At 30.1% G+C, this 18,067-nt stretch overlaps 1 protein-coding gene across 1 annotated transcript; it reads right to left on the reverse strand.

Annotated features, from left to right (window-relative positions):
• Positions 1–13,712: 13,712 nt before the first annotated feature.
• On the reverse strand, positions 13,713–16,187 carry LOC124829719 (polygalacturonase At1g48100-like). The gene is made up of 6 exons (XM_047303283.2): positions 15,526–16,187; positions 15,170–15,337; positions 15,035–15,079; positions 14,744–14,951; positions 14,580–14,661; positions 13,713–14,482 (listed from the first exon to the last, which is right to left on the reverse strand). Exons 1-6 carry the CDS (start codon positions 15,946–15,948, stop codon positions 13,981–13,983), a joined length of 1,428 nt encoding a protein of 475 aa, XP_047159239.1. The 5' UTR covers positions 15,949–16,187; the 3' UTR covers positions 13,713–13,980.
• Between the last annotated feature and the right edge of the window lie 1,880 nt (positions 16,188–18,067).

Consider the following 18,067-nt stretch of genomic DNA (forward strand, 5'->3'; position numbering starts at 1 on the left):
TTGCCAATATTATTTAAGGAATCTAAATGACCAATATGCCACAAAATTATAGTTTTGTACTATTCTATGCACAGCCGTCAAAGTGAGGTTGTGGCCCACTTCAAATTTGAATGAGGTAATGCCAAAGATTTTTAACATTTTACTGAGTGAATCTTGGGTGAACCGAGGTACTACGAAACTCATATATAAAACTTATCTTTTCCTGTGAAACTGAGTTACTCAGCCACACACTCACTTTTATCTCGAGTTGTGAAGAAAAGAAACCCTGATGCCTTCCTTGCATGTCGCTCACGTTGCTGTGAAGAGCCCTAACATGGAGATGATGAACCCTAACATCCTCTGTCGCAATTACGCAACAACGACGATCATTCTTTTATTGTTTTTACCGACACTGATTTTATTGAAGTTTCTATACGAGATTGAATTTGATGATTGTTAGATTGTACATGTTCACCAATTATTGGTGGTTGTATATGTTAACTTTCTTTTTACGTAATTTTATATGTTACAATTGAATGAATTCATATAATATACATTTGAAAAATTCTCCACTTTTAGTAGAAAAATCAAATGTATGCCCCCTCAAAGTTTTTGTTCTCTTTCTTTTCATTTCTGTTGTTTGAGTAAACTTTCATGAGGATGTGCATTTACACTTTTCTCCACTTCTTAAATAAATGATTAAATTTAGTTTACTCATGAGTATAGACTTCTTTAAGCCATGCTTCAAGTATATTTATTTAATGAAAGAAAGTGGGATGAATAATTATAAATTAAGGTTAAAGAATTTCCAAACAACTTATTTTATAAACACTTTTAGGGAAGAATAGTATATTAATAGTCTCTTTCAATAATTTCATATTGTTGTTATCTTCAACACTTTATGTATTTCAAGGTTACGATTCCCAAAACACCATATTACTTCAGCAGCGGTTACTGTTTATTGGCAATACATAAAATTATAGTGGGTGTCAATTTGAAATAAGAAAAAAAGTATTAATTGAAAGTTTTAGTCTCTACTTTAAGAAAAATGTTTCAATATCTATTTTGTGGAAAATTTAGTGTTTTGGTTAAAAATGATTAGTTAATTTATATAATCTTGTTTTTCCCTCTTGAATAAATAGTAATATTGTAATTAATTTCTCATAATCCACCAAAGAATGAAAAACTCAATGTATTTTGAAAAGACCATTTGATAGACAAAATTATTCTCAGATTCGTGATTAATTGGAGAATTAATACCATTTATAACTTTCCTCGTAGAAAACATAGATGTCGAATCAATTACGAAACGCGACTTCAACAAGATGTTGAAAAGCGACAAAAATACTAACCTTACCACATATTATGAGCATTGTTCGCACTTATTGCAAAAATGTTTATAATAACTCAATTATTCTAAATGAATCAATTCTATTTATATATTTAATCAATACAACAAAACAAAATAATGAATTAATTATATAAGCGATAGCAGATAGAAAAAGAAAATGATATAAATGATGATGTTCCCTATAAGTTATGACTATTGTTGGTCAATGATAATTTTAACTTTTTTTTCTTCAATTATATGATGACATGCTTTAAAAGTGTTATTATCACAAATACAAAAAAGTGGTTTATGTTTGATATTTTAGTTTTTTTATGCCTGACTTAGTAAAACGTAAGTTTATTTTAATACATATATAACAGACAGACGTAAATATTATATATATATATGGGTTTGTTAACGTCTATTATTTTTCAGTTGGTACATTTTAGCAAAGTAGACAAAAATATCTTTATATATCATGGATTCTATGTTTAAGGTTAAAAGTATTTTAATAATTTTCATTCTCAAAACTAAAAAAAAAGAAACCCCCAAACCCTTACTCACCTCTCTCATTCCTCTCAACCCTTTCTCTTTCATCTTTCTCACTCCAATCTTTTTTCTGTCATCCCTACTGTAGTCCTAATTGAAAAAATAAAAAACACTTGCCGTTAAACAATCTTACAAAAAAATGATTTTATCACTAGTAAAAAATTGGGTTTTTACAGCGCACATTATGCCACGGTTCACTAGAAACCGCAGCATAATGGTGCGCGGTGGCAGTTTTGTAAATAAATCGAAGGAATATGCCGCAGTTCAGAGGGGAACCGCGGCATATACGCCAGTCAACCATCCCTTTTGACGCCATGTCTGAAAAAAAAATTAAATAACAGCGTATATGCCGCGGTTATCTGAAAACCGCGGCATATACCCCTGCCAATTTATTGCAGGGGCTGACTGAGTCAGAGAATTTCAGAAGTTACAGGGGTATATGCCGCGGTTCTCAGAGTAACCGCAACCTATTCTCCTACCTGAAATAAATTTAAAATGAATTTGAAATATTTAGAGGAATATACCGCGGTTGCCCGCCGAATCGCGGCATATAGTTTAACAATAATTTCAAAAAGGCCATCTTATACCGCGGTTAAGTAGTGAACCGCGGTAGATTCCCCAGTCAGAGTTAAAAAATAAAACTTTGGAACCATATCGTCTTGTTCGCGCAGACGCTCGCTGGACTTCGAGTTTTCTTCTCCCGCCGACCACCCATCTCAGTTCCCTCGTTTCTTCACCGTTTAAACTCAAAATTGTTCGGTCATTTCCCATTTTTGACGATAAGAAACAGTTTTAGCCGATCAAAATTGTTTGAAACGCCTGTCATTCCTCTCCGCTGCCATTCCCCTTTGTTGCACCAAGCTTTTTCGCCGCCCCTGTTCCAGGTATTTATGCCCTTTTGCATTCTTAACATGATTTCTTAACATGATTTCTTCTTAGATTTAAACATTGCATTTGATTAGATTGAATTTTCTTAGACTTTGTACTTTGTTTGATGTTGAAATACATTTGAACTTGTGTTTGTTATGTTCAAATTGAATTTGTATACATGTTTTTATATGCAGGTCTGTTTTTGTGGTAGTGGATATCACAAAAACAGACCTGCAATTTTAAAAAACTGCAGGGGAATATGCCGCGGTTGTAACCACAACCGCGGCATATAGTGGACAAATTTTTTTTTTTTTAAAAAAAGGATTTAGGCAGCGGTTCCTTGGACAATCGCGGCATATTCCGCAACCTATATACCGCGGTCATAACCGCGGCCTAAAGTCTCTGACTTACTACCGCGGCTGAATATGCCGCAGTTCGTAAACCGCGACGTATAGTGAAAAATAACCGCGGTAAAAGCCCCTCGCTGCACTAGTGTATAATGAGTTTTCATCTTATAAATTTTGTCTTATATAATTTTATTCAATTTTCACAAGCATAAAGGAATTGGTAATTGACTTGAAAAAAATCAGAAATACTCGCTGTTAAACAATTTCTTACAAAAAAATGATTTTATAATGAGTTTTTATTTTATAATTTTTGTCTTTATCTAATTTTATCTAATTTTCACAAGCATAATGACATCAAAGGAATTGGTAATTAGCCTGGAAAAAATCAGAAACATTTGTTGTTAAACAACTTCTTACAAAAAATGACTTTATAATGAGTTTTCATTTTATAATTTTTGTCGTATATAATTTTATCTAATTTTCACAAGCATAATGACATCCAAAAGAATTGGTAATTGGCCTGGAGGATTTTTTTAGAGATGTTGATTCAACATATGCAGATGATGAAATTAGAGAGGTTAGTGAAGATGGTGAAATTGAAGAGATTTTGAATGAACCTTTGCCTGAAGGTGAATATGTCAATGACTCACCTCTTTACAAAGGCAAATTGTTTAAAGGTAAGTATTTTCGATTTTTTCAATTGTACAGTAAGGATGACAGAGAAAAGGTTGGAGTGAGAGAGATGAAAGAGGAATGGATTGAGAGGAATGAGAGAGATGAGTAAGGGTTTGGGGTTTTTTTTTTTTTTTTAAGTTTTGAGAATGAAAATTATTAAAATACTCTTAACCTTAAAACTTAGAATCCATGATATATAAGGGTATTTTTGTCTACTAAAATCCGGTACACATTGGTAAAATATACCAACTGAAAAAGAGGCATATATATATATATATATATTACGAACAACAAACGTAAATTTATGGTTTATTTTTGTTTTCATATTTGAAGTCAAAATTTATGTTCTTTAAAAACATTAAAAATAAATACATAATACAAATAAATACATAATACAAGAATATACAATAAAAATTTTAAGAATTTTTTAAGTAGTAAGTTATATCAAATGAAGCTGTAAAGTATAAAAAAAACAGATGAAAAATACTAAGAAAATAAAAAACATACTGTAAAAGATGAAATGTTTAAAATTTAAGAACCTCTGGTCCCCTTTGAGTATACCCACTATATTCATCACCCAATTTCTAAACCCTTTCATGCGTCTCTGTCTTAGATTCAGAAAAAAAAATTATGAGCATTTAAAAGTTTTAACCACCAAATAGAAGTTTATCACACAAAAAAATTTGAGTAAAACATAATCTTCTACTTATTTTTAGTAAATTTTACAAAATCAATATTATATGGGTTAAGCTAAAATAGTCACACATAAGGGAGAATACGTGACAAACCAACTCAATGACAAAAATGCAATTTTTATACACAATAATGGCTATCAAACACACAATACTTTTTATAAGTATTGTCGAAGGTTTTTATTTGCGGTACAGTGAAGAAAAAAAGAGTGTGGTATAAGGTTTTTTAAACAAATTTACGTTGACATATAAACGATAGATGTAAGATTTGAATTTTTATGTCTTTCCCCTATGAGTCAAATGTTATAACCAATTTTTACATTTATTTTATCTACATTAGACATAAATTTCTACAACTTATCTACAAAAATATCATCACACATTTTTCATATCTACGAGACAAATTGGTTGAAATAATAAATTTATTTTGTATTAGTTCATATTCACTTTATGACGATGACTATAATATTGAATTTTCATTTTTTATGAACTCTTTATCATGAAAATGATATTAAATATTTGATAATATAAACTTCTTTCCTTATAAGTCAGACAATCGTACCATTCATACATTTCATAACAGTAGCGATTTATCAATTTGATCAAATTAAACAATAATATGACCTTGGTCAATCTATTTTTATTGACTTATTGAATAAATTCGTCATAAAAAAAATACAATATTGGATAACAATGTTCAACAATGAGCATAATTGCCTATTTCAAGAAAACAAATTCTACAGAAATTAAAGGTCATTTACATTACACTACATAGAATGATACATGTAATACATTATTTGATACATATCACATCTGTAAATTCAATTTCTAATACATTTAATCATGTCTTTTTATTCATACTTTATTAACATTTTTTTTTTCAAATAGAACATGGTGCAAAAGTCAGAACAACTCCAACAACAGCTTTTTTTTATCAATATGTTGAATCTTCTTCATATCTTCAATAACCTCCACAACAATATGGTAATAAATCTATTTTTAAATGATCTCCATCATCATAACATGTATCTACAATCTTCATACCCATAACACCTGTAATATTATTTCCATTTCAACCAATTTTCGTTCTACCCTGTCAAATAGGTTTATCACTTCTAGAATGAACTTATGCTAAACATATAACCTAATACCATTCACCTTAATGCTTTCACATAGGTCCAATTTCCATTAACTGTTAGTAGTTGAAAATTAATCCTCACTTTACTAATTTTTTTTATGTTTTTTAATTTATTAGGAATCTTCAATGTTACTATATATTTTCTCATTTTTTGTATTAAAATTTATTATTTCTTATTTTCAAAGTTATGTTGAACTATCATAATTAATTTAATTTAAGATTTAATTAGAAATTCAATTATCCTTTTTGTCCGAATACTTTTTTACTTAATTGAGTTCCTATTTATTTTAAATAAATTGAATATGGTTCCTTCATTTAAATCAACATTAATAACTTTAGAAGATGATAAAGGATCAACCTAAATTTCCTTCTCCTTCTCCAACCTCTTCTCCAACAACAAAATTCTATCACCCACCCCAATTATACTTACCACTACCACCACCACCGTAATGACACCAAACATCACTCGGAGACAAAAAGTTCAGTTCAAATATGAAAGAGAATAATTAGAATATCAAGATGAATCCACATGCATTTCTTTTTCCATTATCAATTTCATGAATAACGATGAAAAAGTGAGAAAAAGAATGATTGATATTAAAATTGAAGGATATGATATGGAGTAATGTTCGCACCCCTCTTTATCCGAACATCAATATGGTTGGGTTATTTGTGGCCAGAGGGAACCTTCTTTTAGTGTGAAACCAAGGAGAGGATGATGATACAAGTGAAGTTGAGGAATGGGATCTAAGGTAATTGTGGGGGCCATAGATGGTACAATAAGTTGGGGGAAGAGAGAAATGTTTAGAAGAATTAAGGAGAGACGAGGAGGTTCGAGAACAATGTCGACGGTGGAAGAAGAGAAGAATGGAGAGTGGTGGTGGCACATGTTGTTGGTGTGACATTTTAACTTTTTTTTATCTTTACTAATGCAATTCTAAAATATTATATACTTTTTTTAAAAAAAATTACAACACCTTAATTATTCATTAAAGATATTTCATATATATATATATATATATATTACACAATTTCATACTACAAGTCTACATTGTTCATCTACACACATCCATTTATTTTTCTTCTAGTAGTTTTACAACATTGTTTTTTAAAGAAAAGACAATTGTGCTAGCGTCATATAGAAAGGATTCACATGAGCAATGGTAGTAAGAATAGTAGAATAGTGAAAGTGTTTGTAATGGGTCCTATTTGGTTTGGATTATGGGAAGCAATATGTCATGAAGAGACAAAAATGTTGAGCTTTGTTCCGACAGGTAACAAGGCGGATAATAAGCTGATTTTAATTTTTTGTGGATAAGCACTGTCCGTGCTCGACCCGATCCATTATTATCCCTACTTTTAACTAATTTATGTTAAATTATTTTGATATGTCAAACATATTTCAGGATAACATTTGAAATGTTTACATCTTTTGATACGTTATCTCTTCAATGTTTGTTAAAAAATGCATTTGACACAAAAATAATTAACCTAACTAATTGTGATAAAAGAACTATATTCATTTGGACTAAACTATATCAAAATTTCATGTATGAACAAATTTTAATTTTGTATTAAAGTTTAGGAACTAAAAATATATTTAATTTTTAATTAACTAATTATTTGTTTACATTTTATTAATTAAATAGCTAGGAATTTGTGGATGTTGTATTAAAATCTTCAAGCTAATGAAAGAACACTCACTAGGTGAAAAAGACACTCACGGAAATAAATTTGAGAGAGGAACAAGAAGAAAGATGAAGACAGGATCTGGAGGTGCAGCGTAGAAGGAAGAATAAGGAAGGAGGTGAACTCTTTTTAATATAAATTCATAAGGGTAAAACAGGCTTTTTAGAATTTGGGGTGCAGAAAGAATTCTCCCTAAAACATATTACTCAGGCCCAATTTATCTTTTGTTTTGAGATCGTAATTTGCCAAATGGCCTTTTTGACTCAGGCCCAAAAGTCGCATTATACTTAACATTTAATTAGTATAATTTTAATAATTGAGTCTCAAATATAATTTTTTATATAATTTCCTGACAATAAGAAAATATATGAAATCGAATTCTTGCTGGTCTATATTCTTCTCAACCACATTTGGACATTTAACTTTTCTTTCTTTAGCATTTTTTATCATTTATTTCTTTTCCTGGTTTTTATATGGACGGGTAGAGGTGAAAGGAAATCCAATTTTACAACAATATTTTCTTAACATTTTAAAGCATTATTCCCTTGAAAATTACAATACATTCTTTCATTTGAGATGATTGACATATTCATTTCCTTTTTTTTTAAGTATTCATAATCTTCTCATAAAGTATTTTATGTGTTTTTTTTCTTAGTTAAGTATGGTAAAGTGAATGTTGTAGAAAATTTAACAAGTTTGACTTCATCTCAAAGTTGTTGGTTTTGATCTCAAAGGGATAATACTAATGAAATGTTTCGTATTAGTGTAAGTAGCACAGTACTAATGAAATGTCTCGTGCTAGTGTAAGTAACATAATATGCAAAACTCTTCTTTAATTGGACTCTTAGTGTTTGGATTGGAAAGTGAATTAATAGAAAGTGAGTTGATGGATTTGAAGGAATGGGAAGAAGATTGTAGTGTTATTTGGATTAAGGGATTTGAAAAGATGAATGAAGAGATTTAAAAAGAAAGTTTGTGAATGATGTAACGGTATGATAAATTAAAAAATTATTTTAATTGATAAAATAGATGATTACTAATTAATTTATACGTAAAATTTTGATATAAATTTAAATGTAAGTAGTGCAAAATTATATTAAAATGAAATTGAGTTTGTTATTAGTAAAAAAAATAAAATTACAAAAATGAAAGGAAAATTTATAAAAGGAATTTGTGAAATTAATTTCAGATACATTTTCTTAAATAATAATTTGTATATTGTTATTTAAATTATTGTTAACCAAAAATATATTAATTAAAATAATAAATAAAAAATATCCACGTTCATAGTAAATTGAAATAAGTTTTGAACACAAAGTAGGATTTCTTAATACAAATCTAGTAAATTAAACTTACAATGATAGAAAGTTATTTAATATAGTATATCAATTCGATCTTTCAAATCTTGCAATCTTGTGTAGGTATCTTGAATCTTTGTTTCACAATCAATGCCAAATTAAAAAGGTTATCTAGGATGTTATCAATTTTGTCCATCATTTGTGTAACATGTCATCTTCAGTAGGGACTCCATCTGGTTGTACCATTTGTTATTGTATTTGGGGTTGTGGTCCAATGTTAGCAACATCTTTTGCAACATTTGGAGTGTCTTCAGCACCATCATTTGCATCCAGATGCTCTACCCTTTCATGTTGCCAAATGTCGTTGACATTAACAATGTCCAATTTGGACAACGATTTTGTATTAAAGTAGTGATGCCATCCCAATCTAATGAGGCTCTCATAACTAGGTTCACCTCAAAGAGAACAAATATTCTTGTAATCAACATCACGTATAAAAGAGAATTGTTGTTGTTCCTGCATTTTATCATGTGTTTCGTAATGTGATGTGATGAATATATTATTTTTCAAACACCACAAGAAAAATATGTCCTAATGAATTAGATTAACAAAATTTGTATCTCAAATGACAACATATGAATAAACACATAATGTAAGAGGCTTTCATTGATGTTTAAACTTCATGCATTCCTAACCATTCGGTCATGCAGGTGGGGTTTGACCATGAAACTTAAAGCTTCAGGCTCGTCGTATTATAGGTCCTCCAGTATTTTCACCTTCGCACCAATCATTTTTACGAAATTTACCCAATAGGACGTCAAACTTCTCAATATCTGACGTCTTATAACCAATTGACGTCAAACAAGTCTAAATCCTATGTTAATATTTAACTTTTATTTACAACAATGCCACCAGTCATTTTTAATGTTGATTTTTTCGTTTTCTGATGTTGGACGTGAGACGTTGAAACTATATTTTGCACTAGTGAATGCTAATTAAGGTATGATTTGACCATGATTAAACCAGCAAAAAGATAAAAGTCCATAACAATACTATAAACAAAAGTCTTATATATGGTTGTTTATACACATGCATTATTGCATTTGATACTCCTTTAGTTGGACCATGTTTTAGTTAAGCATCAAAATACACTTGCAATTATTCACTAACCACATGAATGATCAACAAAACATTATACTTGAAGACTAGTTTAAGCAAAAGACGTCCAATAAACCTCTAACAACTAGCAACTAGTAAAGTGGAGATCCCTCAACCTTGCACAAACACTGAGAATCCAAGTTTCATTATAAAACTCTAAATTCTTTATTTTAAATTAATAAGGAAAATTTGCCATACAAAATAACGATATTAAGAATACAATTAATTGTGTGTTGAAGGTTTAAAAGTATTTTCCAAAAACTCAAATCAGGAGGATAGCATATGGATAATTCAAACATAATAAACGTAAAGCATAGAAGTTTAGCATTTTACAATAAGCATTAACATTGATTAAAAGGTCATAATAGTATATGCAAGTTAATTCCCATTTTATGTTTAATTAATTATAAATATTTAAAAGTAGTTATTAGAAGACATTACTTAAATATATAAATAAATAAAACACATTAAAACCCATGCAAAACTATTAAATTATAAAATTTAATCAAGCGAAAGTATTATAAAATTTAGTGCTGACTTACGTACTATAATTTTAAATTCCACTAGTAACAAAATGAATAAAAACCATTTTAAATTATTTAGATAAGACCAATCAATGTAATTTAATATATATTTTTATCTTGTTTATTTTTGGTATAAGTTAAAGATTATTAAATACGCATGCTTACATGCTTTCAATTGCCTAAAATTTTCAATATTAAAAAACTTTTCTGTTTTTCTATACGATAAATACTTTTACTTTCAATAAGAACATATTATTTTAATAAATAGTGTAGTACATTGCCTATACTTTTATTTAAACGTTAGTAGTACATTTTATTTTCAATTTAAAGCGCAAACCACTTTTAAAGAGGAATTAAAGCCAATACTTATATTGTGGATTTGCTGACCAATTTTAGCTCTAGTTTTGTTTTGTTTTTATTTTTTAAATTGCTGTTTTATTCCACTTTCAATTATCTTGAAGCATCTTAAAATGGACGAAGAAAGTGGTGTGTGTTTGTGATATTTAGGTGTTTATATTGATAAGAAATGGATTTAAGATTTGAGAGACATAAACATGTAGTGGGTAGACGAGAGATGCCCTTATGAGTGGCTAGATTCCTCATGCTACCTTTATCTTTAACTTTGCACACCCTTCCATGCTCATATTCCTTCGACATCCGTCTATAAATAATGTAGCAGTAGCAACTACACAAACCCTTAACTTCTTTTTTCTTTCAAGCCGCTCCAAAAGAAACAAGTGTTGTACCTAAATGCACAAATCATTACCAATCTTTCACACTCCTTACTATTGATTTTCTCTTACCCAATGTCTTTCTGGAAGATGGTTACACATGACGTGGTGTTGGTTCATAATAGAATGAGAAAGCTTGGAATTGCAGCAAAATAATTACAAGAGTAGACTAGAGGGAGACCAAGTGGAGGAAGCAGAAAAAAAGATTGTTTAAGCAAGCATTTAAATTAAGAATATGGTTGAATCCCAATTGAGGAAGTGCATGTTAATTTTCTTTCATTCCAATGTTTGATGTTTTGCAATGTTTGGTAACAATAATAGCCTTTGGAAGCTTGGGGAAAAGGTGTGTGTGGTGGGTGGCAATTAGCTTAGCCCGTGCGCTCACCCTAACTTTTTCTCAGCCAATGCAACAACACCTTCCTTCGTCCCACCCATTATTAGTGGCTACCACCGCGCGTGCAAATTTCAGAAAAAAAATTCCAAATTCTCATTCCCTCCACTTCACAAGTTACAAGTGAAGGTCACCATCAAATCACACGTACCTCAATTATGTTATAAGTCTTTCGAATCATGTACATCAAATTACTTGTTTGTATTATCATTCGTTATTCATTTTGTTTAGTTAAGTTAGGAGATCACTTATAGATGATGTCAAAATTAGTAAATATTTATTATCAATCTTAATTATTGTTTAAGATTGATTATTCACTCTACAAAATTCAATCACTCAATATCAAGATATTTAAAAAAACATCATTAATTATGTGAACCGTTAAAATCTAAATTGACTAAACAGTCATATAATAAAATTTTATTTAAAAAAATAGTTGTAATAATTTGTGTCACATATCTTGTTATTCTTATAATCACTTATAATTACGTAATCATCATGGTTTTTTGTTTTACTTTCTAGATTCCCCTATCCTTACATTGTTTTATTTCTTTGTTTATGCTACCACTAATGATCTTTAAAGACACGGATGTGAAAGCAGTTCTGGAATTTTCTATTTACGAGGATGCATTTTTGTCCTGCATAATCAAACTATGCACTCCATAAAGGATAATCAATAACCAAACTGATTGGATCTTAATAATACATAAATTGTGAGATGTTTAAAAGGGGCTTTATTTTTAAATGTCTTTCCGCTTTGATCCATGAATTTCATGGTTACACAACTAGCGTGTCATAATTTATTCAAACAAATCAAAGTGTAGACGCAATTATTGACAACCTCTCTCATGCGGAAAAATAATTCGAGTCACCTTCCAAAGAATCTAAGCAATTTATTTTTAATTCAAGGTTTGCATATTTAAATGAAAAATGTTTAAAAAATTTATCTTTGTTAAAATTAATGTTAAATTGAGTTTGTTGGAGCATATTTCACGAGGGTGCTTAGGAATTCTTTTTGATAATTTTAAACATTATTTTCACAAAAGAGGTGACACTTTAAATTTAAAGACAAGTTGCCTACAAGGTTTCTCAATTATTTTTTGACAATTCAACATTAAGAATATAATTGTCTTATGTATTGAAGCAATACAAATGTAAATTAAAAAAAATATAAAATTGTGAGTTATTTAAATTTTTTTCAAAATCTGTTTGATTGAGCACATCGAGAATAAATATTTTAATAAACAATAAAGACTATAAATCATATCTTACAACGTATGAAACAACTCAACGATTCAAGTGAATTTTTCTATGGAAGTATACCCATAAAATAATTTAAATCTTGTTTTTATAAAACTGAATTTCTTGGTAAAATTTTAACGTACAAATTTATTTTGAGAATATCTAAATGTATAATATGAAACTGAGTTTGCAAGATATTAGATCGAAACTCAAACATAGTATATATCCTTATGGTATAAATTTAAGAAGAAAGGGTAATCTACAACGTATATTTTTTTAACCAATTGTATTTGAATATTTATTATTAATATAAAATAAATATTAATTTGTATATTTAATTAATTTGTGTAATTTTTTTAAAGTGAATATTATGGAAATAATTATAAACAATGATAAAGCTTGTATGAATTTATAGTCATTTATTTATGATGATACGTAATATGTTGTTTGATATGTATCTATTATTAATACTTATGTTGTAATATAATTTTATTGTTTTATTAATAGTCTAAGTCACATAAATTAAGATATCATATGGTAAAAAGTTCAAGAGAAAATATTTACACATTATAACGTGTGGAGATGTGTAGATCTGTATTATAATTATAACATATCTTGATCTATTATTCTTAAATTAGCTTTTAAATTTAAAACTAGTTGTGATCAAATGTTAGTTTATAGTTGAACATATTTAGTATGAGTCTTTCATATACATCAATTGATTTTCATCAGTTAAATATCCTTTAACATATAGTTTCATGTGTGATCTATATGATTTTTATATGTTTGTATTTGATTAAAATTGGATTATTTATTTAGAATTTTTTTTATATATATAATTTATTTGAACGTGTGATAACATATTATAATTGTACCATGTAAATAAGGAAATACAGGGACATATGCATGAGAATTAGGCAGTCATCAATTAGTACCACTTTATTAAGTAATTTATAAGGTAAAGCTATAGCCACATGTAGTGCGATAATAATTAAAGCAAAATTAATCCTAGCCTCTATTACTCTCTTCCAAACTCCTTGATCCTAAACATACCTATGCATTTAAAATTCATAAAAACACACCGCAAAATTTATAAAGCCATGGTCCATTACGATGACAGTACTACAGTATCGAAACTTGTATAATTAGACATGAAACAGCCACAAATTCAAGCCAAAGTTGCATTACAAACCTGACACAACTATGAAAGATATATATGGTTAAAAATTGGGGAGGAGCATAAAAAACACAACTTCTCACCAATCACAACATAAAACTCAAGATCATAACTATACTCCTTAATTACTTCCCTAGTAATTATACAAATACATACACACAAGTTTAGTTCAAACCCAGAATTTTGTGGGTCAGCAATGATCTACGTCATTTCCTGAAATGGACTGGGGAAGGCCTTCAAGCAAGCAAGAGACTGGGGGAATGGTTAGTGTCTCAGAGATTCCATAGGCACTCCAGCAGTAAGGATCAAGCACAATGTCTCCTTCAGCTGGAAGAAGCTCAACATCTGAGAGGGTCAAGTTGGTGCATGGGACAGAGTCACTGCAAGCAAAATGCATAGGAGGGTGCCTTATATCATATGTTCCCTTTATGTTTGTGTAAGATATATTCGATACAAACACTGCAGAGGTCTTGTTGGAGCAATCCTTACTCAGGCAGTAAAACTGATCGATTATGATGGGGTTTCTTACACTTTCCATATGAATATTACTAAATGTCACTCCTGATACTGATCCTGATCCACCTTGCCACGTCTTGATCCTAACCCCGTTATCTGACACTTTTATAACCGAGTCCCTCACCGTAATGTTTGAAACACAGGCTCTGGAGTTGTGATTTCCCAGACTACCAATGCTGAATTAAAATTACAAGATTGGTTAACCAGAGGAACCCATACGTGTATAATAAACGGACCATTCTCTTGAAAATGAATATAATAAGTTTATTATACCTTATACCATGACCAGGTCCACATGTCATGTTCTTTATATCAACATCATGGCAACCGGCTCCGATGGACACGCAGTCATCACCTGTAGAAAAGGATAATTCATCACTGACTTTTCAGTTTTGATGCAATAGTAAACAAAAGTAGTGGTTTGTTTTGTGACCAACCATTGGAAATGACCGAATTGTATATTTTCACGTCATTGGTATTTTCTATGTGTATTCCATCAGTGTTGGGGCTGAGTGCTGGAGCTGTTATGTATATTGATTCCACGTGGACGCTTTCGCAGCCATCGAATCTGAAGTGGAACTGGGGGCTGTTCTTGATTTTAAGTCCTTGTACACTCAAGTTGGAACTCATGAAAAACCTTATGGCCTGCAACATCCCGAGTTTTACATTACGTTTCAACAGTTACTTTCAATCAAAATGCTACCTGTACTTGTGTTTGAAGTACTTACAACAGGGCTGTCGCAAGGTCCTGGAGATGTTGTCCCATGGGGTCCCTGTGCCATTTTATCAAATGGGTCAGTGTTTGAAGCATCAAGATTGAATCTTTTTTTTTTCTTAATATTTCTAAAGCATCAATAGTATACCTTATGAGGCTTACAAGGGAGGTCCCACCATTTTTCTCCTCTACCATCTATTAAACCGCTTCCTTCAAGTGACAAGCCATTGATTCTATAAAAGACAAGCCATTGACGCTTACTGGTGTTCTTTGGCCAAGAGTCAGGTCCATCTGGTGGCATGAGAGTGCCATCAACCTTTTTTCACAACAAAGTTAATTAGCGAGCATTACCCTTAACCATTTGTAAGAAACACTGTAAATTTTATTACACTGTAAAAGGTTTATCATGGTATAAAAACCTCTTACATTAACTATATTAAGTGTACAAAGATTAAACTGTAAGAAGAAAAAAAAACGTTGCAATTTGCAAAGTACATTCATTACCTTTAGTACTAAGCCACCTTTACAAGGACCTGTGAAGATAGCAGATTGAATGACGAAGGAGAGACCTTGGGGAACGAGGATAACTTTAACAGCCGATTCACTTTGGCAGGCAGTGTCCCATGCCATCTTGAATGACTCTGTAGCATCAGTTACTCCATCTCCAATGGCCCCAAATGCTCGAACATCAAACAGGTTATTAGATGTATTCTGGTAGTTGTCATCAACAGAGGGGCTAGGACAAGGAGCTTCATCAGGGGGGCTAGAAGGTCCAGAGAATGGAGAAGGAGATGGTGAAATTTCAGGTGCATTATGATAATTCGAGTGTTTGTGTTTTTTATGGTAATGGTACCTAGCTTGGGAGGGAAGAAACAAAGTAAGAAAATATAAAGACAATGCTAGTGGTAAAATATGAGAATGCCTCATTGTGAGTATATTGTAGCACAGTAGTTAAAAATGGGCTTAAAAGGTTTAGATGCTAAAACTTGGAAAACAAGAGACTCTGATTGGCTTTGTGGCTGTCAACAGCAAGACGAAAGGAATAAAGAGTCTAATTTTGGAGTAATTGGGCACCCTGAGTTTTGGGAAATTGAAAGAAAGCAGTGAGCTCTAGTGGCACTAGTGCACAAGTTGCAACAGGTTTAGTTCTGAGTTGGGCCCTTGGAGTACATGCAGAATCAGAAAGCCTGAGTTACTATATATAATAAGAAGGCATAGTGGACAATATGTTAAGTTTCATCGGCACATTATGAATATTTTATTGGTTTTGGAAGTGGAAACCGACAAATACTACATAGGCATTGGCCTCCTCTTAGAGATTGTGGAGTCTGCATATGACAATTCTGAAAAGAGCAAAAAGGAATAACTAGAAGCAGGCTGGGTACTAGACAAACCTCCCATGTTCTTCCCATTACTTTTTTGTCCCATAACTAAGAGGGATTTCTTATGGATAATATTTCTTAAGACAAAGTAATTATATTACATAAATTCTTGTTTTTATTTATTGGCAGTAATACATTTTAATGTTTTTAAATAATTAAGACACTAAATATCTATAACTAATCAATGTCCGGAGTCACTCTCTTTTACAGAATCTTCACTACTGATATGAAATACTTACATAAATTTAGCTTAGCAGTGAGTTATGTGAAATAAAAAGGCAATTATAGTAATTTTGATAATTAATTATCAACTAACTATAGTAATTGTGATAATTAATTATCAACTAACTATGGTAGTTAATGATGTGATTGATGTGTGCTATTTTGCACTCATCGATCAATGTGTAGGCATAATTTTTTTTATTAAAATAATAATATTCATGGTTGTTAAATGAAAGTATAAAATGTGATGAATGTCAAACTATAATTTATCCTTATAAGTAAAAACTTGTAAATTATTACTATTTACTAGTTTTCTCCTTAATGTTGTAGTTTTAGTCTCTAACAAAATTTTAAATTAACTTAGATTCTCTATTTTTTTAAGTTGACTACTCGTTTTAGAGAATATTTATCGAAAGAATAACATTATTTTAGTAATTTTGTTTTAAAAAGTAATACATTTGCTAACTCTTGTTAAAAAAACTTGTTAGAAAAAGATTTTGAGATGATATATACTATATAGCTTCAATGACATTCGAACATTTTTTGCTGTCATGACATTTGAACATTAAATTCCCAATGGATATTTTGTAAATTGGATTACAGTAGCACTTAATCCCTGTATGTCAAATTCATAACACGGCAATTAGGTACCGATGTGTCCGTGTGCTTGTTTAGAACAATATCATATTTATGTTTATGGTCCCTTTTGGGTGCTCTAAAACCATGTCTATAGTCACAAATTATATGTAGATATATATAAATAATTCATCCTCATGGTGACCGGGTTGAATTTATAATATAATTGTACTCTTGTTGACAATGAACAATACTCTCTAAATAAATATATATGTAAATTAATTTTAAGTTGATGAATGTAATTGAAATGTGTAATTAGATTAATGCAAAACCGCATAGTAGTCCTGTCCATATTAATAATGTAAATCGCACAGTTGAGTTTTGTAACATACAAAAATCTTTTCCAGTTACAATATGTTTTTTGTTCTGACAAATATTGTAAACTACATATTTATATTGAAAAGTGTATTTGTTTTTTGTTAACTTTATAATGAACAGGGCTTCAATTCAATATTACCTATAGGATACGGAACACTGATATTTAATACAACGTACGAAGTCTATATATCTGTTTGAGAACAAGGTTTATAGGAAGAGAAATGAATTATCCTACCCTGCATGCCATAAGAGTGTAAAGGAAAAATTTTAATTTTCTATGAGGAGTAAAGATAAAGTAACTATTTACTACTGATGAAAAAACTAATAGTTAATATATAGTCGGTGAACTCTTTCTTTTTGGATTATTTTTTTCTGAAATATATCTTTTTAAATAAAATATAGAAAAGAAAAGTCTTTATTCACTTTATTTATTAAATTAGACATTTTTATTATTCACGGTTACAAAGTTATCATCTTTTGTGATATCA

This window comes from Vigna umbellata, chromosome 8 (assembly GCF_029865625.1).
Source record: "Vigna umbellata cultivar VRB3 chromosome 8, Vumbellata_1.0, whole genome shotgun sequence".
Classification (NCBI taxonomy): Eukaryota; Viridiplantae; Streptophyta; class Magnoliopsida; order Fabales; family Fabaceae; genus Vigna; species Vigna umbellata.